This window comes from Artemia sp. Qi Xiang Cuo, chromosome 14, assembly GCF_049724085.1.
Source record: "Artemia sp. Qi Xiang Cuo chromosome 14, ASM4972408v1, whole genome shotgun sequence".
Classification (NCBI taxonomy): Eukaryota; Metazoa; Arthropoda; class Branchiopoda; order Anostraca; family Artemiidae; genus Artemia; species Artemia sp. Qi Xiang Cuo.
Window position 1 is genome coordinate 41,784,161 of NC_142807.1, and position 22,903 is coordinate 41,807,063.

The window sequence follows — 22,903 nt, forward strand, 5'->3', positions numbered from 1 at the left end:
GGAGATTTCTTATCTGATCTTTGAACTATTTTTAAAAGACCATACGTAAAGGTGCTTTTGTTATATTATCTTAGAACTATTTTTAACAAAATCGCTACCTCAAATTTTTTATCAGATGTATTTGGAGAAAAAGGGCTTGGGGGGGGCCAGTTGCCCTTTGATCACTTTTGACTCTTAAAAAGGGCACTAGAACTCTCGATTCCTAATCGAACGAAGCCCCTTTGAAGTTTTTACGACAACCTCTTCTATATGAAGTGCCTCTGGGAAAAAAAATAATTGGAGTGTGGGGGGAGGCTAGCTGCCCTCCAATCACTTTTGACTCTTAAAAATTGAATTACAACTTTCAATTTCCAATCAAATGAGCACTCTAGGAATTTTATAGGAGCATCCCCTTCCATAGCAACCATATGTGCCCCCAGGGCATAACTTACCACGCCTACCCCCTGGTCCTGGGGGGTTGTGTCGATACCAGAGTTTTTTGTGATCAGAACTTCGAACTATTTTTAACAAAATGTCTGTCTTAAAATTTTTATTTGATGCATTTAGGGTGTGGAGGAGGAGGGGGGGCTAGTTGCCCTCCGATCTCTTTTGACTCTTAAAAAGTGAACAAGAACTTTAATTTTAAATCAAATGAGCCCTCTCCGAAGTTTATACGAACATCCCTTCCATAAGAAATATATATGTCCCTAGAACATCACTCATAACGCCTGCCTCCGGGCCCTGGCGGGTTCCGTCGACACAGGAATTTTTCTTATCTGACCTTTGAACTATTTTTAATGAAATGGCTATTATAAAAAATATATCGGATGGGCTTGGAGAAAAAAGGATGTGTGGGGGGGCTAGTTTCCCTCAGATATCTTTTGACTCTTAAAAATGGAAATAGAACTTTCAATTTCCAATAAATTGAGCCCCCTCTGAAGCTTGTACGAGAATCCCTTTCATAAGAACCATTTACACCCCCAGGACAACACTTACAACGCCTATCCCCCGGGCTCTGGAGGGCGTTTTTGTTATCTAACTTTTGAACAATTTCCAAAGCACTGGCTATCTCAAAATTTGTAGCGGACGGGTTTGGATAAAAAGAGCAGGGGGGGAGGGCTAGTTTAACTCTCTTGTCTCTTAAACAGTGAACTAGAACTTTCAATTTCCAATCAAATGAGCCCTCTATGAAGTTTATACGAGCATACCTTTAATAAGAACCATACATGCTCTTCAGGTATAACTTAGAACGCCTTCCCCTGGGCCCAGGGAGGTTGTATTGACACCTGATTTTTTCTTATCAGACCTTTGAACTATTTTTAACAAGATGTAGAAGGCATGGGGGGGGATAGCTGCCCTCGGATCTCTTTTGACTATTAAAAAGTGAGCTCGAACTTTCAATATACAATCAAATGAGCCCTCTCTAAAGTTTATACGAGCATCTCTTTCATACGAACAATATATGCCCCAGGGCATAACTTACAACGCCTGCCCCCGGGCCGTGGGGGGGTGTGACGACACCTGAGTTTTTTATCTGACTTTTGAAAAATTTTAGACTTAATGGCTATCTCAAAATTTTTGTTGGATGTATTTGGGGAAAAAGGGGCGTGGGAGGGCTTCCCTCCAATCTCTTTTGACTCTAAAAAACTGAACTAGAACTTTCCAATCCCAATCAAATGAGCCATATCTGAATTTTTTAAGAGCATCCCTTCCATAGTAAGCATATGTTCCCCCAGGGCATCACTTACGACACCTGCCCAAGGGCCCTGGGGGGATTTGTGGACCCCTGAGTTTTCCTTATATGGTCATTGAACTATTTTTAAAAAAGCTATCTCAAAGTTCTTATCGGATGGGTCTGAGGAAAACAGGGCGTGGAGGGGGGAGGGGCTAGGTGCCCTCCAATCTCTTTTGACTCTTAAAAAGTGAACTAGAACTTTCAATTTCCAATCAAATGATCCCTCTTTGAAGTTAATGCGAGCATCTCTTCCATAAGACCCGTATATGGCCCCAGGGCATAACTTACAACGTCTGCCCCCGGGTCCTGGTGGGTTTTGTCGACACCGGACTTTTTGTTATATGATCTTTGAACTATTTTTAACAAAATAGCTATCTTAAAATTTTATTGGATGCATTTGGGGAAAAGGTTGGGGAGGGGGGGGGGAGCTGGTTAGCCTCCAATATCATTTGACGCTTAAAAAGTGAACTGGAAATTTCAATTTCCAATCAAATGAGCCCTCTCTGAAGTTTATACGAGCATTCCTTCCATCAAAACCATATATGCCCCCAGGGTATAACTTATGACCCTTGCCCCTGAAGACTGTGGGGGGAGTGTCCTGCTCAAACATAAAATTTACAGAACTTTCAACTACGTGGAGCAAAATAGCTATATCAAAATTTTGAGTGGATGTATTTGGGGAAATGGTGGGCTTGGAAGGGGTGTCAGTTGCCTTAGAATCACTTTCGACTATTAAAAAGGGAACTAGCCATTTACATTTCCAATCGAATGAGCCCTTTCTGAAGTTTCTACGACAACGTTGTCTAAACAAAACCTTATATGCCCTCAGGGATTAACTTACAACCCTTGCCCTGAGGGCTGTGGGGGAGTTGTCATCCTCAAAGACCTAATTTCCAGAACTTAAAACTACGTTTAATAAAATGGCTATCTCAAAATTTTGATTGGATGTTTTTGGGGAAAAGGTGGGCGTGAGAAGGGGGTTCGTTACCCTCAAATCACTTTCGACTATTAAAAAGGGCACTAGCCCTTTGAATTTCCAATCGAATGAGCTTTTTTTGAAGTTTCTACGGCAGCGCCTTCTATAAAAGCTTTATATGCCCCCAGGGTATAACTTAAAACCCTTGCCTTGAGGGTTGTGGGGGAGTGTCCTCCTCCAAAAAATATTTTCTATCTGGAAATCAAATACGCTGTACAAAATGGCTAACTAAAATTTTTGATTGGATCTGTTTGGGGGAATGATGGGCGGGGGGGGGAGGTGTGGCTAGTTGCCCTCCAATCACTTTCGACTATTAAAAAGGGCACTAGCCCTTTGAATGTCCAATCGAATGAGCCTATTTTGAAGTTTCTAGGACAGCGCCTTCCATAAAAACCTTATATGCCCCCAGGGCATAGCTTAAAACCCTTGCCCTATGGGTTTTGGGGGAGTGTCCTCCTCAAAAACATATTTTTTATCTGGAAATCAACTACGCTGAACAAAATGGCTATCTCAAAATTTGGATTAGATGTGTTTGGAGGAATGATGGGCGTGGGGGGGTCTAGTTGCCCTCCAATCACTCTTGACCCTTAAAAAGTGCACTAGAACTCTCGATTTCCATTCGGATGAGCCCCCTTTGAACTTTCTACGACGACCTCTTCCATATGAAGTGCCTCTGGAAAAAAAAAATAATAATAAAACATTGGAGCCGTATGGCCTTTGCTATAGGCAACGCTATAGCGTTGCCTCTGATATGACAGCCTCTAGATTTTGGCCTTATTCCTGTAGCCATTTTCCTTGACGTAAAGAAATATTTTTACAATCTTACACACAGGATCCTCATCTATGAGCTGTCTCATCTTGGTGTAAGTCCGGAAGCATTGTCATGCTTATCTTCACACCTCACTGGTAAATTCATTGCCGCTGAGACTGCAGACGAGCAAATTCCAGTTGAATCGGCGTACCCCTAGGTTCAAATCTTGGGCCATCAATTTTCTCCATCTGTGTCAGGCACATAAAATGAATTTTTAGCCCCCCAACTTCCAATTTCTACTGCAGATTGTGTCAGAAAAGTTACTTTTAAACTGTGTCGACGTCTACATCTAATAATCAGGAAGAATCACTGCGTTCGTGGATGACAGTAGGCCCTACTCTAGGCTCCGCAGCTCTAGATGAGCCAGCCCTTGTATTCAAGCTAAAAATAATAACCGAGACAATATGATATTCAATTGGTTTGATGGAAATCTACAATCTTAAATGTAAAGAAGCCAGATCTTCCAATTTTTTATCATACAGGCGTCAATAGCCACATGATAACTGAATTTTATGCACTAAGAGTCGCCAACCGGACCGACATACGATTCCTTGGAATTCTTCTGATGGAAATATATCGTTTAGGCGACACTATAAACTAATATGTGTGAAAATTTCGTGTACAATTTGAATCATCCGGAAACTGAACTAAGTACTTTCTTACCCTATCCTCCGTGTTTTATACTACTCTCTAATTTATTTTTATCTGTACTATTGTTCGTCTGTGTGGATATTGAATTTTGGTCTCTCCTTGCATATACTTACCAGCTTCAAGAGTAATTACCTAGATTTTTAAAATTAATTACACGCAGTCCTGTTGATCTTCTGAATATGACGAATATTTAATAGTTTATGCATATCTTCGCTGGCACATCAATATTTCCACGGAGAGCTCCCATCGTTCTGTTTAGACTACTTCAAGTAATGAGGGAAATAAACACTACATATTTCGCAACAGAGATGATGTAACGCAAGTCACTCCCTCTGTAGGTTTAGACTTCAGTCTTTCCACTACTGTGGGGCGTGCTCGGAGCTCAATTCCGGCCGATATCCAGTAGTCCTAAAAGCTTGGTTTTTTAAGAGAACTATGAAAAGTTTTTTGTTAAGAATAAATGTTATATAAGATTTATTTATATTTTGTCATAAGTTTTAATTGATTTTTTGGGCATTGTTTAGTTAGCATTAATTCTTCGATGATGTCAAAAACTTTCCGTATTTTTTATTGCAGGTTATCAAGAGATTGCATGTTTGTGGGAGCAGACGGTGAGTTATTTTTCATCCCCACCTTGTATTTTTTTGGAATGAGTTTTTCTAGTGGGAAGGATCAGAGGAGAAAGAGTCTAAAGATTTGGGTTTCCGCTCTGTTTGAAATATTTTACACTATAAGCCCCTGTTATCCTGGAACACATTTCCGATGAATTAGTGATGTATGTTGAAAGAAACAATGTGTAATATGCTTATCAAAATAGCGCATATACTTTGTCTCAAGAAAAGCTGAGGTGATCAACTCTAAATATTAGGAGAGAGCTAGGGTTCAAATAAATCTGGAATTTTGACTTTAGTCTAGGGACAGGAATAAATCAAAAGAGAATATATGTCAACACTATTTAAACCGTATATGTGCAGTATCTTGGGAGCGACCGGTTTGGAGCGAACTGAGGCTTCTGGGGTTTGGGGAAAAAAGCAAAGTTAGATCAAATTTAGAGGAAATACGGGGGTACCAATATGTGTCTCCAATCCACCTAAAGACTATTAGCCTGAGTGCAACTTAGTATCTGTTTACGGTGAAGTACTGAGAACAGTCTATTGTCTTTAATATCTCGAGAATTGACGAGGGGAACAATTCAAAATTATCTATATGTTTCATATAAGCATTCATTTTGATTTGGGTTTATTTTCTTTATGGATAGTAATTTATATTTGTTTTAAGTGTGGATAGTTATGTAACTTTATTTTTGATCACTTGAGGATTGATATGAATTTTATTTTCTTTGATAAAAATTTTTTTGAAAAATGTTTCTTCAAAATAGACTAGAGCAAAGGAATTTCACGTTATTCAGAAATGTTGCTTTTTGTATGCAGTATGAAGCATGAGAACTATATAAAAGTCCGATGTTGCGATTTAAAAAATTTCAATCTTCTAATTGCTCAATTTTCTAATTGGTTTTTAGAATGATGAAGACTGAAACAACGCAGTTCGGAAATATTTAAGATTTTAGAGTACTTATTTGTTCTAGTACCTTTTGTTTTATGTTTTACTTGACAATTCATTTTAGTTTCTCTTCGTTTTAGGGTTGACCTAGTCGTACTTAGTAATTTATATTTGTTATAAATTTTTATTTTATTTCGGTATGTCTTAGGCTTTAATATCGTTCAGTTCTTTTTTCCAGAATATTTTCCTTTTTGGAAAGGTTTTTTTTTTAATTAATAAGATTTCTCTGATAAGTCGATTGTTTCAAGCAATGTCTTATATATAGTTTTTTTTTCAGTTGCAGCAGTCTGTGCCTTTTGACTGTTTATGGCATACTCAGTCTCGATTGTTTTTTTAAGGGTGAAAAAGCGCATCACGCGCATTGAAGGTGGGTTTTTCATGCAAGGCGAAAATTAGATAAACGAAAAGCAGTGTTCCCCCGGCTGGGCTTTTTGGAGTAGCAATATGAGCCGAATTTGAATTAGCATTATAAAGTCAACAGACTTTTAACATCATGTTGACATTTTGCTCCTCAGCTTTTGATCTGCACCTTTTGGGTTGGCTCCGAAACGCAAATCAAGCGCATTTTTTAGTGGTAATTGCTAATTTCAAATGTCAAACTTTAATACCCTTTAGTACTGAATTAACCAGCTATCACCCTTTATCCAGTTAAATAATGATTTCTAATGCACGTTGACCTTTTTGAACGCGCTCGAATTATCATTACAATAGTAAGTAAATTATCAGATTAACGAAACTTCTTGACTACTAGGGACGATCCCTGTGTAAGTCCTGCAATGTGCTGCTACAGCAGAAGTCGATATCTGAGTTCCGTATTCCAAGCTAAGGTCAAAACCACTATGCCAGGACAAACATTCATTACAATAGTCATCAATTAACCATGTATTTTGAATTTATAATTTCTATGTCGTCATAGAAAACAACAGATTTTCCTGTCATAATTTAAATATTTTGGAAATTAAAAACCCACTGTGTTTTAAGAAAATCAAATAAAACGGTATAATTCCTTGTCGTGTTGACGGAAAAGATGATTCAAGCGTGACTATGGAACACTGCTTGTCTGCGAATTACAAAATAGATGACGTTCCTGTAATAAATTCCGTTTTTCGAAGAAACAACGGAAAAATGAGCATTTTACCCTGACCTACATTTCTGTTCATTTTATTAGCCTATCCCATAATAAGAGGAAAGCCTGAATATATTTGTAAGTAATATTATTGTTGTTATCGCATATATTGTTCTGGTGAAAAGTAACTTAACCTATTCAGTCAATTTTTAGATAAGCAAACAAGTTTTGTAGGCTTTCTTTGAAAGCTGTAGATCAAGGTTAATAAAACATTCAAGAATTTATCTACTTTCCAAACTTAATTTCTGGGAGCTATTTTAAAGTTTAACCTCTTTATATGTTGCATAGTTACAATCTTATGTTATAAAAATAGGGTTAGAGTACCAGTTTCAGTAAATATTTAGCCTAGTTAACACTTTAACTAGGAAGTTAAAGGAGTTAACTAGGAACTCCAAAATTCTGGAAGTCACCACACAATTGAGCCTGTCCAGGAGGAGAGTGACCTTGGCGTCATCGTTGACTCCCAGTTGAAATTCAGCTCCCACTCACAAAAAATCTCAGCCAATGCTAGTAGAGCCCTAGGCATCATCAAACACAGCATCACCAGTAGGAGTAAACACGTAATCACCAAACTCTACAAAGGATTAGTAAGACCTAGACTGGAGGTGGGGACAATACTGGCCACCCCTCGATTCAAAAAGGACCATGCAGTTCTTGAGCAAATCCAACGAAGGGCCACTAAGATGATTGTCGGCATGGAAAACAAGACATACAGTGAACGGCTGAAGGAACTCAACCTCCCCTCCTTAGTATACAGACGGAAACGTGGAGACATGATCCAGGCGCACAAACTCCTCTCAACCAATCGAGAAAATGAGATCCTGGAGATCGACACCTCCCACAAAACACAAGGACACCTTAGACGAATCCGCAAACATCACGCTACAACTGGAGCAAGATGCAATTTCTTCTCGAATCGGATTGAGAACCTCTGGAATAACCTCAAGGAGGACACTGTTGCTGCTGAATCAACAGATGCTTTCAAACGGCATCTGGATGCTGAGTGGAAAGATACACCATGGAAGTTTGACTGGGAAGCACCAGAATCTTCCACCAGAACTTAACCAACTACAACAGTCATCATAAGGAGTGATTCAACAGGATTGAAAGTCCTTATTTCACTCCAAGCTGTGATTTAAGGTAATTTAAAAGAAAATGAGCTAAACAAATAAAATTATTAGTCAGTAAAATTGTACTTGGTAAATATCTACCAAATCATATTAGGGTAAGACACCCAGTAGTCGGCCACCTGCCTATTCTTGGACATTATCTTTTATACTATTTTAATCACTATTTACACTGAGCCGTTTGTATGTCCGAGTTTAGGCAGAATTGTCACTTGTTAGTAAATTCAAAAATAGGAGGCGCTGTACAAGTGAAACTATTTGAATTAGTAACCTTCTTGTTCAGAAATTCTTCAGAAATTTTTTGATACAAAAATTAAGTTTCTAGGTGGTATAATACAGTAATTAGAGTAGTTTAAATGTCAAAAAGTTTTCAAAGTGATTGAAGTGTCCGACTACTGGGTGTCTTACCCTATTGAGCTAGGAATAAAGTGAATATACCATTTGATGCTTTTTTTTGCTGATTATGAATATAATAATCATTTCTATTGGAAATGAATTTCAGCACCCCCCCTATATATGCCATTTCAGGGTATATATTTCTACAACCTAACCCTGAATTGGCATATAGGTCAATATCTACCAAATCAGATTATAGAGTTAGGAATAAAGTGAATACACCATTCGATGCCCTTTTTTATTATGATTAAAAATATAATAAGCATTTCTATTGGAAATGAATTTCAGTCCCCCCCCCCCCTATATATGCCAATTCAGGGTTAGGTTAGGCTAGGTATAGCCTATATAGGGGGGGGGGGTGAAATTCATTTCCAATAGAAATGCTTATTATATTCATAATCAGCATAAAAAAAGGCATCAAATGGTGTATTCACTTTATTTAAAACTCAATAGTATGATTTGGTATATATTGACTGGCCTATAGGGGGGGGGGCTGAAATTCATTTCCAATAGAAATGATTATTATATTTGTAATCAGCATAAAAAAGGGTCAATTTATACCAAATCATATTATTGAGTTAGGACTAAAGTGAATACACCATTCCATGCCTTTTTTTATGCTGATTACGAATATAATAAGCATTTCTATCGGAAATGAATTTCAGCCCCCCCCCCCTATATCGGCCAATGCAGGGGTAGGTTAGGTATAGCCTATATAGGGGGGGGGGGGCTGTAATTCAATTCCGCTATAAATGCGTTTTATCTTAGTAAAAAGCATAAAAAAAGGCATCAAATGGGTGTATTCACTTTAGTCCTAACTCAATAATATGATTTGGTATATATTGACCTAAAAAAGGCATCAAATGGTGTATTCACTTTATTCCTAACTCAATAATATGATTTGGTAGATATTTACCTTCTACTTTAGCTACTTTTTGATATCTTGGAAAGTAGTTAGATTAGGGAAATGAAACTTTCAGAGATTGGTCTAAAGGCTAAAATAGGCCTATGTCCCAGGAAGGTATTTTGAAGTAGCCTACCTATCTTCACTCCTTCTCCCTCTAGAGGGTCCTGAAATTTGCCCACATGACAGGTCAAGGTAAAAAGTTACAATTGCTACTCTTGATAAGGAGAGATGTTAAGAAAACAATTCTTACTTTAAAATATGTATAATGATCCTAGTTAACATTATCCAAGGGGAGAACCTTTAACCTCAAGTCTTTCCCCTTTTTTCCTTCTTTTTCAGACTTAAAAGAAAAGAAATTTGTATTTTTGCATGCTCTCAATGCAATGTGTAAATCTTTTGAAATTGTTGCTATAAATTTGTTTTTATAGATGATGTTGAATCCTGTTATTAAGTTCAATTTTTTTAAACAAAATTTCAAAATACCCTTCTAAGACATTGGAGAATATCTTAGAAACCATATACTAACAGAATATATACCCCCACCTCCCTAGTGTGCAAATATATACCCAAAATTGTATTCTGAATCTAAATATAACCAAATGAACCTTACCTCAACACCTAAAAATATCAAAGTCAGGGTATATAGTTTCACATCATGGGGAAAAAATTCATCTGTTATTCAAATTAATATTATATTTAGACTCAAAATGTAATTTTGGGTATATATTTGCACACTAGGGGGGTAGGGATATATATTCTGTTAGTATATAGATTCTGAGATATTCTTCAATGTCTTAGAAGTGTATTTTAAAATCTTGTTAAAAAAAAATGGAACTTAATAACAGGATTCAATGTCATCTATGAAAACAAATTTATAGCAACAATTTCAAAAGATTTACACATTGCATTGAGAGTACTGTATGCAAAAATTGTATTTTTTTTTCTTTTAAGTTGGAAAAAGAGGAAAGATTTGTGGATAAAGGTTCTCCCCTTGGATAATATGTTAACTAGGATTATTATACATATTTTAAAGTAAGAATTGTTTTCTTAACATGTCTCCTTATCAAGAGTAGCAATTGTAAATTTTTACCCAGGTCCTATAGGCCTACCTATTGACATTTTGACAAAACAACATTTTATCTTAATTTTCAGTTATCAGTTCCTTTTTCTCTGGCTTTATTTCTGAAATTGCAATTCCTTTTATTTGAGTAGAATTTTAATCCATATCAATGTTTTTTTTTTCCAAAATTTAGGAAATGTGTTTGCACATCTTTAAAACCTTATAAATTAGGATTAAGCAAAGTTGTGAAGCTGAAAACTATTTTGTTGAACTTCATTTAAGCAGAAGATCTATTTTGCAAGGTTTCACTTTGATAACATACAGTTTTTTAAAGGTCAGGACCCTCTAGAGAGAGAAAGAATAGAGGAAGGTACCTCAAAATACCTTCACAGGACATACTTTAGCCTGTAGACCCATCCCTGAAAGTTTCATTTTCCTAACCTAACCCCTTTCCCAAGGTGGCCAAAAGTAGCTAAAGTAGAATTTTACCTTATTAGTCTACTATTCACCTTACCTTAGTCCATTTGAGAGCTTTAAGGCCCTCCAGATGTGTAGTGCTCTTGAGTTAATGACTCCCAGTTGAATATCCACTGCTTATTTTCCCACTCATTGTGAAGCTGATGTTTAAAAGACTGGGTGTAAAGATCACTGACAGTAGAGTCCCTCAATTCATTCCACTGGTTAATTACTTTTCTTGAAAAATAATGATGGATTCTTAATCTGGAGCTTAATTTTGGTAGCTTCTTTGAATGTCCTCTTGTGAGATGATAGCTGGTACTGTGGTTCCCTTTGAAGATGGTAGAGTTTTGCTTTTGGAGTTTATAAGTCAGCATCATATCACTACACATGCAGTGGTGTCATTTCATTCTGAACTAAGGAGGGGCTAAGCAACCTCTATGGGCCCCCTTAATTGGTCGGCTCACAGTTATTGAAGAGCAATAATTCTTCATAGTGGTTAGCACAGGTCTCTCCTAAAATCAACTAATAATAGTAAGAAGCAATTTAAAAGTGTTTAATGAATACACAGAGAACTTAACTTGGAAAGTAATTTACAGCTTTATTGTAACACTGAGAACCAATAAGGTCTCATTTTTCTAAAACTATCTTTCTAACAATATATTTTATATTCTTTAATTTTATACAATAATTTTATATGTTTAAAAATATTTCCTAACCATAGCACTGAAGTCAAACAATTTCCTAAGAGCCTTTTCACTAAATATCAACGTCAGGTCACTGAGCTTTTCGTCGCCTACTGTTGATCTTAAATAGGTTTTAATCAGGCTTAGCATAGAAAGAATCTCTCACTACTAGCCCTTGTAATAGACAGAGTAATGAAGAGTTGCATAATTTTCAAATTTTTGAATATGCTATTGACACTGCTTTCAGACAATTGCAAAGTTCAAAGAAATATTTTTGTGTATTAACTAATGAGTGTACATCTTCTCACAAGATCCATTTGCAAGGCCAACAGAATTGTGTCAATGTAAGCTTCTTTGTAATGCAATGCTATACTAGCTAGTTGGCTAGTATTGGTACAGTGCAAGGTGGATTCACAAAGCAACTTTCAAACTTGGAGCACAATCTGTCTGTCTCAAGTAAATGACCCCTTCTAAAAGTATTTTAGTTTATTTTTCACTTCAGTAAGATTGCTTTTTCCTAATGTCGAAATGGTTACATAATCACGTAAGCGGGAAGCTACTTCCTGTACACGCTTTGGCTTTTACGTGACGAATAATAATTCTGAAAATGTTGCAAAAGGTCTTCATCCAGACTCCACTCACAAGAAAATTATTTTGCTTTACGAAAAATTTCTTCAAAACCATCATTGGTTTGCATGTCTATAATTTTATCTTGCATACCTACAATAAGACCACTAGCTACTAGAGAAAACTAGGTCTAAATTCTGCAGCTGCTCACACAGAGTTCATGGCAGAATTTTTTTTTCCTGGATTGAGTATAAATATAAATTCAAATGTCTGATGTATGGTTATGAGTCCGTGCACCTGAGCAGCAGATTCCCCATTACTAATGTCCTGCTAATTCATAAAACAGCCAAAATACAGTTGTATCTATTCAGTACTTTGCTCACTGACATATTCCAGTGTGCCCATCTTCTAGTAGATGATTTCTCCAGCTGAAGACATGTTATGCCAAAAACTTTCTGAATACTAACAAACAGTTGGTAGGGTGTACTACTATTTGTGGTTAAACAGTATTGCTCTTAAAGAGTGAAGAAAAAAGGAGCCATTCATCTCAAGTCCTGAATGGAATGACCCAACACAAGGTTGAGTCTATGAGGATGGCAGTTAATAAAAATTGCATGTGGTGCAGTTGATATAACACAGGCTTGCCCACCTGAAAATTGGTTGCTTATGACACTGCCTTGGAATTTTCAAAGAAAAATTTAATAAACAACAAATTTTCACCCCCTCTGGATGTTCAGCAGTAAATTCCTCTTCCTCATCATTAATTTTCTTGAACTGACACCAATTGATTAGTCTGAGTTTTTCTTTTTATGCTCAGGTTGTTTTTGTATAGCTATTATCTTTTAAATTTCTAATTTTTTCTCACTTTTTTTATAGGTTGTTTCAAGCTACGCCCCCCCCCCCCTGCTGATAAATCCTTTCGTTTGTGAAGTCAAAATATTTGGTCTTTGATTGTTAGTACAATTTCTTTTTAACTGTCTTATTAACAAATGTTCCTTTTTCATATTCCCATTTTGTTCTGATCTTTGGTGTGTGAGATTAAGTATTATTCTTCAAAATCTTTATTGATTCTTTGAATTGTCCTGTTATATAATATATTTTTTCTTGTCTTTCTTATCTTTCCTGAACTCTAAAAAAAATACTGGTTGGAAAATTCCCTCTTTGATTTTTTCCAATTCAAGAAGCTAAATTTCAAGACAATTTAAGAAACAAAATTCATGAAATAATCATTTTGAATGATTTCAAATTTAACATGTTGACTGGAAGAAGAAAAAGCACAAGGAAGTTTCAAAATCCCATGTGGTCTGGCTTCTATTAATAATAATACGTTTATGGCTACTTGGAATTCAAAAAGTCTGCCATTGTACAAAATTTTGTTTTATTTACTAAGTCCAGAAACAGAGAAGACCTGAGTCACACACAACTCAGAACAGATTCACAAACAGTCCCAAAGAAATGTAGAGTACATAATAGGTATATATGGAAAGGATCACTGCTCCATTGTAATTACAATTTATAATTTTATTACTGACCCTGGGTCAATTACTTTATTGTAGTGAAAGTTGGTCATCATAGCTGTAACATCAATGCAATAAAATATGTTACAATATATGTAAAAGGAATATTAAATAAATTTGTTTGGGAATTTAGCCCAAATAATTGTGAATTACAGCTAAATTAGAAATGGATTTGTTTTAATTGAGATAACTTTTCTATGCAATTTTTTTCACACTTAAAACCAAATCAACAGAGATTATGACAATTCCAAAAAGTGGGTTAGCAATTCCAAAAAGTTTGGATCATCAGCAAACAAATGTATATTGTTATCCACATGATTGGAAATATTGTTCATGTAAATCAGGAAAAGTGTTGGGCCTAATTTGGGACCCCTTCTAAAATCAGGGTGGGGCTATAGCCTCAGCCAGCCCTCCCCCCCCCAATGACGCCTCTGTACACATGTGTCTATAGACAAGGGTAGGTAGTTTGAGCTGCTTGAGACATTCCTTATATGAAGCCAACTTTAGGCTTTTCATGCACTGTGTTGCTTGCCTCTGGACATTTTCAATGAGCCTAACATATTGCTGGTAAGAAGGGCCAGCCAGGCACATGCCAAAATCAGCCTTAAAAAGTTTTATGAATATTGTTGCCTCTTGGCTACTGATGGTCCTTTTTAAATAGGCCAAGGGTAGAGTTTGCTTGGGAGACAACATGCTGGACATGGCTGTGGAACCTCAACCCCCCCATCAACAATCACACCAAGGTCCCTTTCTTCTTCTTTTTTCACTAGATGGTCCTTTGTATTACTGATTGGATTTAAAATTCAATATGTGGCCATTGGGTTAGTAGGTCCAAGGTGCAAAATACAGCATTTGCTTGTATTGAATTGGAGAAGCCAGTCTTGAGTCCAATTTTGCAACCTGTCAAGATCGTGTTGGATTGTCTGTGGCTTAGCAATGCCAAAAAGTTTGGATCATCAGCAAACAAATGCATATTGTTATCCACATGATTGGAAATATTGTTCATGTAAATCAGGAAAAGTGTTGGGCCTAATACAGTTCCCTGTGGTACCCCACTCATTACTATGGCCTTGTCAGAGTAGATTGGCTGGCCACCTGTCTCAAATAAATAGACTTTCTGCTTGCAGTTAGTGAGAAAATTCATCAGCCGGCTATCAGGGATGTATTGATATACCAGCAGCCAAAAATTTTGAGAGCAGTCAACTATGGGGCACTTTGTCAAAGGCCTTAGCAAAGTCTAGCAGCAGTTGGTCAACTGGATGTCCTTGGTCAATCAGGTTTGTAATTATCACATATGGTCCCAACAAGTTTGTTTTAGTTGATTTTCCTGACTGGAATCCATGCTGCTTGGATGACAAGATCTTGTTTGTGGTTAAATGTTTGAGCAATGAATCATTAACTATGCGTTCAATCATCTTAACCACGACTGAGGTTAGGCTGATAGGTTGATAATTCTCAGGCTTGGTAAAGTCATATTTTGAATACTGGAGTTATATTGGCTACTTTCCAGTCTGTGGGGAGCTCTCTAGTGGTAAGTGATGTCTAGAAGATTCTTGTCAGGGGATCTGCTATCACTTCTGCAATTTCTTTTAGTAGCCTAGGATGTATATTATCAGGTCCTGGTGACTTGTTAGGATTCAACTTTTTCAAATGTTTAAGGATCTCAGTAGATGATACCGTGGTGCCCTCCATTGGGGTTTATATATTATAGTTTGGTGAGGAAGGTAAAGGGCCACCAGGCTCAGTGGTGAAAACTGAGGCATATTGTTGTTTCAGTACATTAGCAAGTTCATTAGTCTCTTTAACTTCTCCATCTTGCTTGTTATCTATTTTTTAATACATTGTCTATTGTGGTCTTGGCTAGAGACATGCTGCCAAAACTTTTTTGTGTTAGTCTTGGCTTCATCAGCAAGTTTAGATTCAAAATTCATATGCAAGGCCTGCATCAAGTTCTTCAGTTTGTTCTGGCTATTGCAATGCTTCTCTCTGTATTCAGGTAATTGGTACTTTTTGTATTTTTTTCAATATCTTCTTTTATAGTTGATTTCCCTCTTAATCCCTTTTGCCATTACTGGGAGTGTTTCTGGTTTGGGGATAAGTTTACTTGAGGTGTATTGGTTTGCTTTATTTATTATTAATCCTTTGAAGTGCTGCCATTGCTGTTCTAGAGAGGCAGATAAGACATTATCTCATGTAATGCTGCCAAGATCCATTCAAATCTTCTCATAATTAATGAAGGCCTTCTTGATGTAGTGATTTGTTGTTCTGAGGAAAGTTGTTCTAATATGTATGGCCACATGGTCACTCTTCCCAATTGGGGGCATGTATAGGTGGATAGCAGAGCTTCTGGTCTTCAGAGAAATATTAAGTTGAGAAGGCCTGGTTGCTGACCATCCCTAAAACATGTTGGCGGGTTGACGATTTGGTGGAGAAGAGCATCATGAACAATGTCAACAATTGGGCTTGTAGGACCAGAAGAGACATAGGGAAACTGGTCTTTTCAGGTTATGTTAGGCAGGTTGATGGTCACCTGGAATTATTAGGTCCCCATGGTGGGTGTCTGTAATTTTGCAGATGAGCTCTGCCAGTTTCCTATCAGTTTCCTCAGGTTTTGGCACAGATGGACTCCTGTATACACAGCCAATTCTGACAGGAGGGTGGCTTTTATTTTCAGTAACTGAAATATCAAAAAGATGGTTTCAGCATGTGGGCGCATCCAGTAGAGTAGCTAATTGGGGTGACAGTGAAAGAGGTTTTGACCAGTGCCAGTGTTCCCCAGTGGCAATAATTGGATGACAAGTTGGATACTTTATGGTAGCCTTGCAAACTGACATGTGAATCTAGAAGCTGGTTTCTTGAATATTAGATTCCTTATTTTATGCACTTATCAAATATCATATTTACATTTCTGACATTACACCCCCCCCCCCCTACCATCATGGTCCATAATATAGGGTTGCCTTAGTAGCCTATAGGCTATATATAAATTGAATTGACTTAAATTACACTTGCCAGAAATAAGGTCAAATCCTGTAGATCCTGGTCAATGATAGGCTATGGGGGACTGAGCTTGTCATGTGAATCCCAAACTGTGTGCCATGGCTTGAATGCACCAACCTCTGTTGATGGCTGACTTGAAGGGTTTAATACTAGGAGACATGACTATATTCTGGCTAAGAGTTCCTTAAGTCAACCTCACTGTTGGAGAAAAATTTGTGTTGCAGACTAGTACTACTTCATTTTTGGTAACTCTTCAGGGCATGCCACACAAGCCACCTGAGGCCAACACAGCTATGCACACTCCTCCTCCATCCTGGTCTATTTAAAACCTCTTTACACCCTTCCAAGAAGTTCTTGTGTCCTTTAAATGTTTCCTTACAGCATCCTCTCACCCTATTTCGGATTGAGCTACTTTTTTTTTATTCCAAGACAGTTGGCTGATAAGGACAAACTTTAGCAATCTGTTGTCCTTCATTTGCATAATGTGCCCTTGCTATCTCATCCTTTCTCTCATTAGCCTCATTAGGTACATCCCAAACTGTGTACCATGGCTTGCTGCATCAATCTCTGTTGATTTCTGACTTGAAGGTTTCAGTACTAGCAGACATGACTATGTTCTGGCTAAGAGAGTTCCATAGGTCAACCACACGGTTGGAGAAAAATCTGTGTTGCAGTCTAGTATTATTTCAATTCTGGTAAGGTTTCAGGGTAAATTTCTAGTGAAATTTTAGTAAATTTCAGGGTAAATGATGTTTTCACTTTAATCTTAGCTAAATTATATAGCCCACTAGGAATTTACTGCTTCAGGGGGTGCCACACAAGCCATCTAAGGCCAACAAAGCTATGCACGCTCCTCCTCCATCCCAGCCTATTTGAAGCCTCCCTCTTTACACCCTACCAAGAAGCTCTTGTTTTCCTTAAATCTTTCCTTACAACACCCTCTTACCCCTTTTTGATTAGCCCTAGACAGTTGGCTGATAAGGACAAACTTTGGCAATCTGTCATCCTTCATTTGCAGAATGTGCCCTAGCCATCTCATCCCCTTTCATTTTAGTCCTAGAAAGCAGGATTGAACCACATTTTTGTACAGCTTACTGTTTGAGGTACAGTCAATCTGTAGGCAATGTGGGTACAATTCCTAAACAATCTGTAGGCAATTTCTCTGGAATACATCTATGGAATATTCTAGTCCTGGTTTGCAGACCAATCTTCCTATTCTTCCAAACTTCAACTGTGAAAAAACACCCTGGGCCTTGGCTATTCTGCTTTTAACATCTTCACTGCACCCAAAATCTTTACTAATAATACTACCTTGGTAAGTGAAGCTATCCTCTCGATCAGTCTTCTTGCTACTCAACATCACCTTCATTTATTCCTAGTCTTAGCAACTAAGTCTTCTTAACATAACTTATTCTTGCACCAGGAATTTGCAAAACCTCTAAAAATATTTTGTTAATAATATTTTGTTTATTTTGTTAACATTTTCATCTAGGATGCTTCAATGATCAGTATAATCTAATTCTAAGAGAGTTTACTTCCCAATTTGATTCTGTGTTCTTCCATTGCCTTTCTGTGCTCCTTAGGACAAAGTCCATTAATATAATCAAAATAAATGGAGATAGAACACTGCCCTGATTAACTCCTGATTTAATTAAAGAAAAACAGCTAGAAACTTCAATTCCTTCCTTAACCGCAGCTGTGTTATTATTGTACATAGCACTAATCACTTTAACATATTTATATGGTATACCTTACAAGGAAAGGATCTTCACTACTGCTCTTCTATCAGCTGAACCCAACTGCTCATCTTTAAAACTAAGGACTAAAGGGGTTTGATAACTCAGTCACTTCTCAATTATTAATTTAAGAGTGAAAACTTTGTTGAAGCATCCTCTATCCTTCCTAAAACCACACTGTTCTTCTTTCATAACTTTGTCTACAGCATCTCTCAGTCTAAAAAGTATCCTATTGTCAGGTAATTTGCTACATACAGAGACCAGACTAGTGCTTTATAATTCACCTTACCTGAATCACCTTAATCCATTTGAGAGCTTTAAGGTTGTGTGGACCTGTAGTGCTCTTGAGTTGATGACTCCCAGCGAACCTCCACTGTTTCTTCTCCCACTCCTTGTCAAGTTGATGTTTGAAAGACTGGATGGAAGGAGTGCTGACAGTAGAGTCCTTCAATTCATTCCACTGGTTAATTACTCTTCTTGAAAAATACATTTGACGGATTCTTGATATGTAGCTTAATTTAGGTCGCTTCTTTAAATGTCCTCTTGTGAGATGATGGCTGGTTAACACTGTGATTTTAATGGTGTCTCATTGTTCAGATTTAATTTTTTGAACCATGTCAAATCAACCACCAACCATGACATACTTACTTAGACATACTTATCTCTTTTAGTTTAGGACCTAATATGCTCTTTAAAAAGAGTCAAAAGTATATAAAAAAAAATATTAAAAAAGGTTTTAGTAGTTTTGAGTCCATTTTGCAATCTTTGTAGAACAAAGTTTGACTAATAAATGTTTGGTGTCCAAGTTAGATCCATTTTAAGTTTTAGTTTATTGTAGATAAGTAACTTTAGTATTATACTTATCTGGGCTGGTGTTTAATATGTAGATGCCTTCACCAGGGAGTTTATTTTTACAGCAAGCCCTACTCTTGAGAATTCTAGGTTCTACTCTCCATTTCTGAATCCAAAGCCTCAGTTTCTAATACCTCCACAGAACTCCCTAGCAGTAAATGGATACCTGTTCCTTGACTCCATATTTACTGCTCTGGCTATGGGAAGATTAACTGTTGTTGGCTACTGAGCACTTAATGATAGTGATGCCTGAGTATAATAAAAACAACAACAACAACAAAAATTTAATGTGGCTAAAGTTATTGAATGTAATTTTACAGCCTCAGCAGCTTGAAGTAAAGCAAGTTGTTAACAGATTACAAAACTGCTAGTCAATATGCCAATCATATATCTTTATATGTTTTAGGCTGATAAACTGCAACTCAACAACTATAAAATGGATGGAAAGAACGGCAGAGTAACACCAGATATAGCCAATGAATCTGTTAATTGTAGCTGTCTTTCTCCTGGGACAGTATGTCAGCTGCTTACATCTGTGTTAACCCTTAGTTTTTTGACGTTTTTTGCCATTGAATTCAAAGAATATGTATCCAGTTTGCTTTTATGGGCAGAATCTCTATCACCACCTATTATTTATTTTATATTTGTTATCATGTTTACCATTGTTTCTTTACCCTTCACATGGGGTTATATATTGCTAAATTTAGCATGTGGATTTTTATTTGGCATGGTAAATGGGATGTTAGTTGTAGTGACAACTGCCAGTATTGGTGTTTTAGTTTCACATATAACTGTGAAGTACTTTTGTGCAAAATGTATAGCAGAGAGATTGTTGAGTGGTGATATGTTTAAGGCTTTGCTGATGGTTATATCTGGTTCTGACTCATTCAAAGTAGTCATGATTTCAAGGTTAACACCAATACCATTTGGACTGCAAAATGCAGTATTTGCTGTAAGTAAAGTTCTTTTTAATTTATAACAGTTTTTCACAATCCAAAAATTGTGTTTGTGGCATAGAGAATGTTTGTTTAATTTATAATCTATAGGTTACATGAATTAAGGTTTTATTTCAAAACCCTTTAGTAAGTGACTCCAATTTGGGAAAGAATTTACCTTAAGTTTGAGCTAAAATCTGTCAAAAACTTATGTAGTTTTGTTGAAATCAATGTAAAATTGGAGATAGCAAATACTCTCTATCTATTCCTGTTTCTCTCTTGCTTGTTTCATCCCTATTTGTCTCTCATCTGAGAAGTTTTCATCTTTTTGCTGTTAAGTTTTGTGGAAATTCGTATTCTAAATTTCTACAGTACTGTTAGCAAGTTCTGTGTTGTCCTTTTTTTTCTATTCTCTATTCTAATAGCATATACCAGACAAATACATCAAAGTGATTAGTGCTATGTACGAGAATAAGGAAAAAGACTTAGATTATACTGATGATTTAAGCATCCTAGATGAAAGTGTGAGCAAACTGAATGAACTTTTAGAGGTTTTGCAAGTTCAGGGTGCTAGAATAGGTTTGAAAATTAATGTTAAGAAGATTTAAGTCACTAAGGCTAGGACTAAGCGAGGATGAAAAGGTGAAGTTGGGTAATGAAAAAATTGATCAGGTGGGCAGCTTTACTTACCTTGGTAGTATTATTAGTAAAGACAGTGGGAGCAGTGAAGATGTTAAAAGTAGAACAGCCAAGGCTCAGGCTGTTTTTTCACAGTTAAAAAAAAGTTTGGAACAATAGGAAGATAAGTCTGCAAACTAAGATTAGAATATTAAAAGCTACAGTGATGACAGTGGTCAAATATGGCTCTAAAGCATGGGCGCTCCAAAAAGTGGATGAAGATTTGCTAGATGTTTTCCATAGAAATTGCTTACAGATTGTTCTGGGTACCTGGCTGGCAGACTTTATTTCAAACAGTAGGCTGTACAAAAAATGTGCTTCAATACTGCTTTCTAAGGATATAATGAAAGAAAGGTTGAGGTGGCTAGGGCTCGTTTTGGGGATGAAGGATGACAGATTGCCAAAGAAATAGATTCCATCTATGCTCTTTGACAACCTGGATACACTTACAGTCTTTTTATTTGTTTAAATTGTAAGAACAGAAGTAGTAATAGTAGTATCCCCAAAAGTCGTTTACCCCCAGTCGTTCTCAATATATTGCTGAGGTGTCTTATTGGAGACACCTCAAACACAATGCCTTTTGATTTTTTTAAGGTAATATTTAGTTTTAAAGCATAATGGCCTAATTTCATAATTGTGGGCATTTGGCGTGCCTAATATCCCTAAAGACATTGTTGCTGGACTGTTTTATTAATACTCTCTAAATCCATACCCATTTAAATAAATAAAATGGGGAAATAGTGGGCATGGGAGAGGGGTTTAGTTGCCCTCCAATCACTTTCGACTATTAAAAAGGGCACTAGTCCTTTCAATTTCCAATCGAATTAGCTTTTTTCGAAATTTCTACAACAACAAATAGTCATGTCAAAATTTCTATCAGATGCATTTCGGGAAAATACGAGGTGTGGAGGGTGGTATTCATCCTCCCATCACTCTGAATCTCAAAAAGGGAACTAAAACTTCTGATTAGCAATCCAATGAGTCCCCTCCGAAGTTTATACGATCACCCTTTCTATATAGGAACCTTATATGACCCCTGGGATTGTGGGGGGGGGGGGTTCTATCTTTGCTCTTTGACAACCTGGATACACTTACAATCTTCTTGTTTATTTAAATTGTAAGAGCACAAGTAGTAATAGTAGTATTCCCAAAAATTTAACGTATTACCACCAGTTGTTCTCAATATATTGCTGAGGTATCTTATTGGCAACCATAAACACAATGCCTTTTGATTTATTTTATAGCAACATTAAGTTTTAAAGCATAATGAGCCAATTGCATAATGGTGAGGAGTTGACATGCCTAATATCCCTAAAGACATTGTCGCTGGACCATTCTACTATGCTGAACAAAATGGCTGTCTCAAAATTTTGAGTGGATGCCTATGATACCTTATATTCCCCAGGGTATAACTTATAACCTTTGCCCCGAGAGCTGTGGGGGAGGGGGGGTGTCATCCTCAAAGACATAATTTCTGGACCCTCCAATTATGTTGAACAAAATGCCTATCTAAAAATTTTGATTGGATGTGTTTGGGGAAATGGTGGGCTTGGGAGGAGGGGTTAGTTACCCTTCAATCATTTTCGATTATTAAAAAGGGCACTACCCCTTTCAATTTCCAATCGAATGAGCCCTAATCGAAGTTTCTACGACAACAAATGGCCATCTCAAAATTTATATAAGATAAGGCTACATATCGGGAAAATACGAGGTTGGGGGAGTATCCACCCCCCCATCACTCCGAATCTTAAAAATGGCACTAGAACGTCTGAGTACCAATACAATGAGTCCCCGTTACAGTAGGCTGTTCGAAAAACGTGATTCAATACTGCTTTCTAGGGATATAATGAAAGAAAGGTTGAGGTGGCTAGGGCTCGTTTTGCGGATGAAGGATGACAGATTGCCAAATAAATAGATTCCATCTATGCTCTTTGACAACCTGGGTACACTTACAGTCTTTTTATTTGTTTAAATTGTAAGAACAGAAGTAGTAATAGTAGTATCCCCAAAAGTCGTTTACCCCCAGTCGTTATCAAAATATTTCTTAGGTGTCTTATTTGAGACACCTCAAACACAATGCCTTTTGATTTTTTTAAGGTAATATTTATTTTTAAATCATTATGGCCTAATTTCATAATTGTGGGCTAT

The 22,903-nt window shown here is 36.9% G+C and overlaps 1 protein-coding gene across 1 annotated transcript in view; it reads left to right on the top strand.

The window, feature by feature from the left end:
• The first annotated feature begins 6,832 nt into the window (after positions 1 to 6,832).
• LOC148944481 (transmembrane protein 64) overlaps positions 6,833 to 22,903 on the top strand; it is a 40,883-nt gene continuing 24,812 nt past the window's right edge. Inside the window, exons 1-2 of the mRNA XM_089099938.1 lie at positions 6,833 to 6,916; positions 19,549 to 20,094. Coding sequence (XP_088956064.1) covers positions 19,579 to 20,094 — 516 coding nt within the window. The 5' untranslated portion in view covers positions 6,833 to 6,916; positions 19,549 to 19,578. The remainder of the gene's footprint in view (positions 6,917 to 19,548; positions 20,095 to 22,903) is intronic.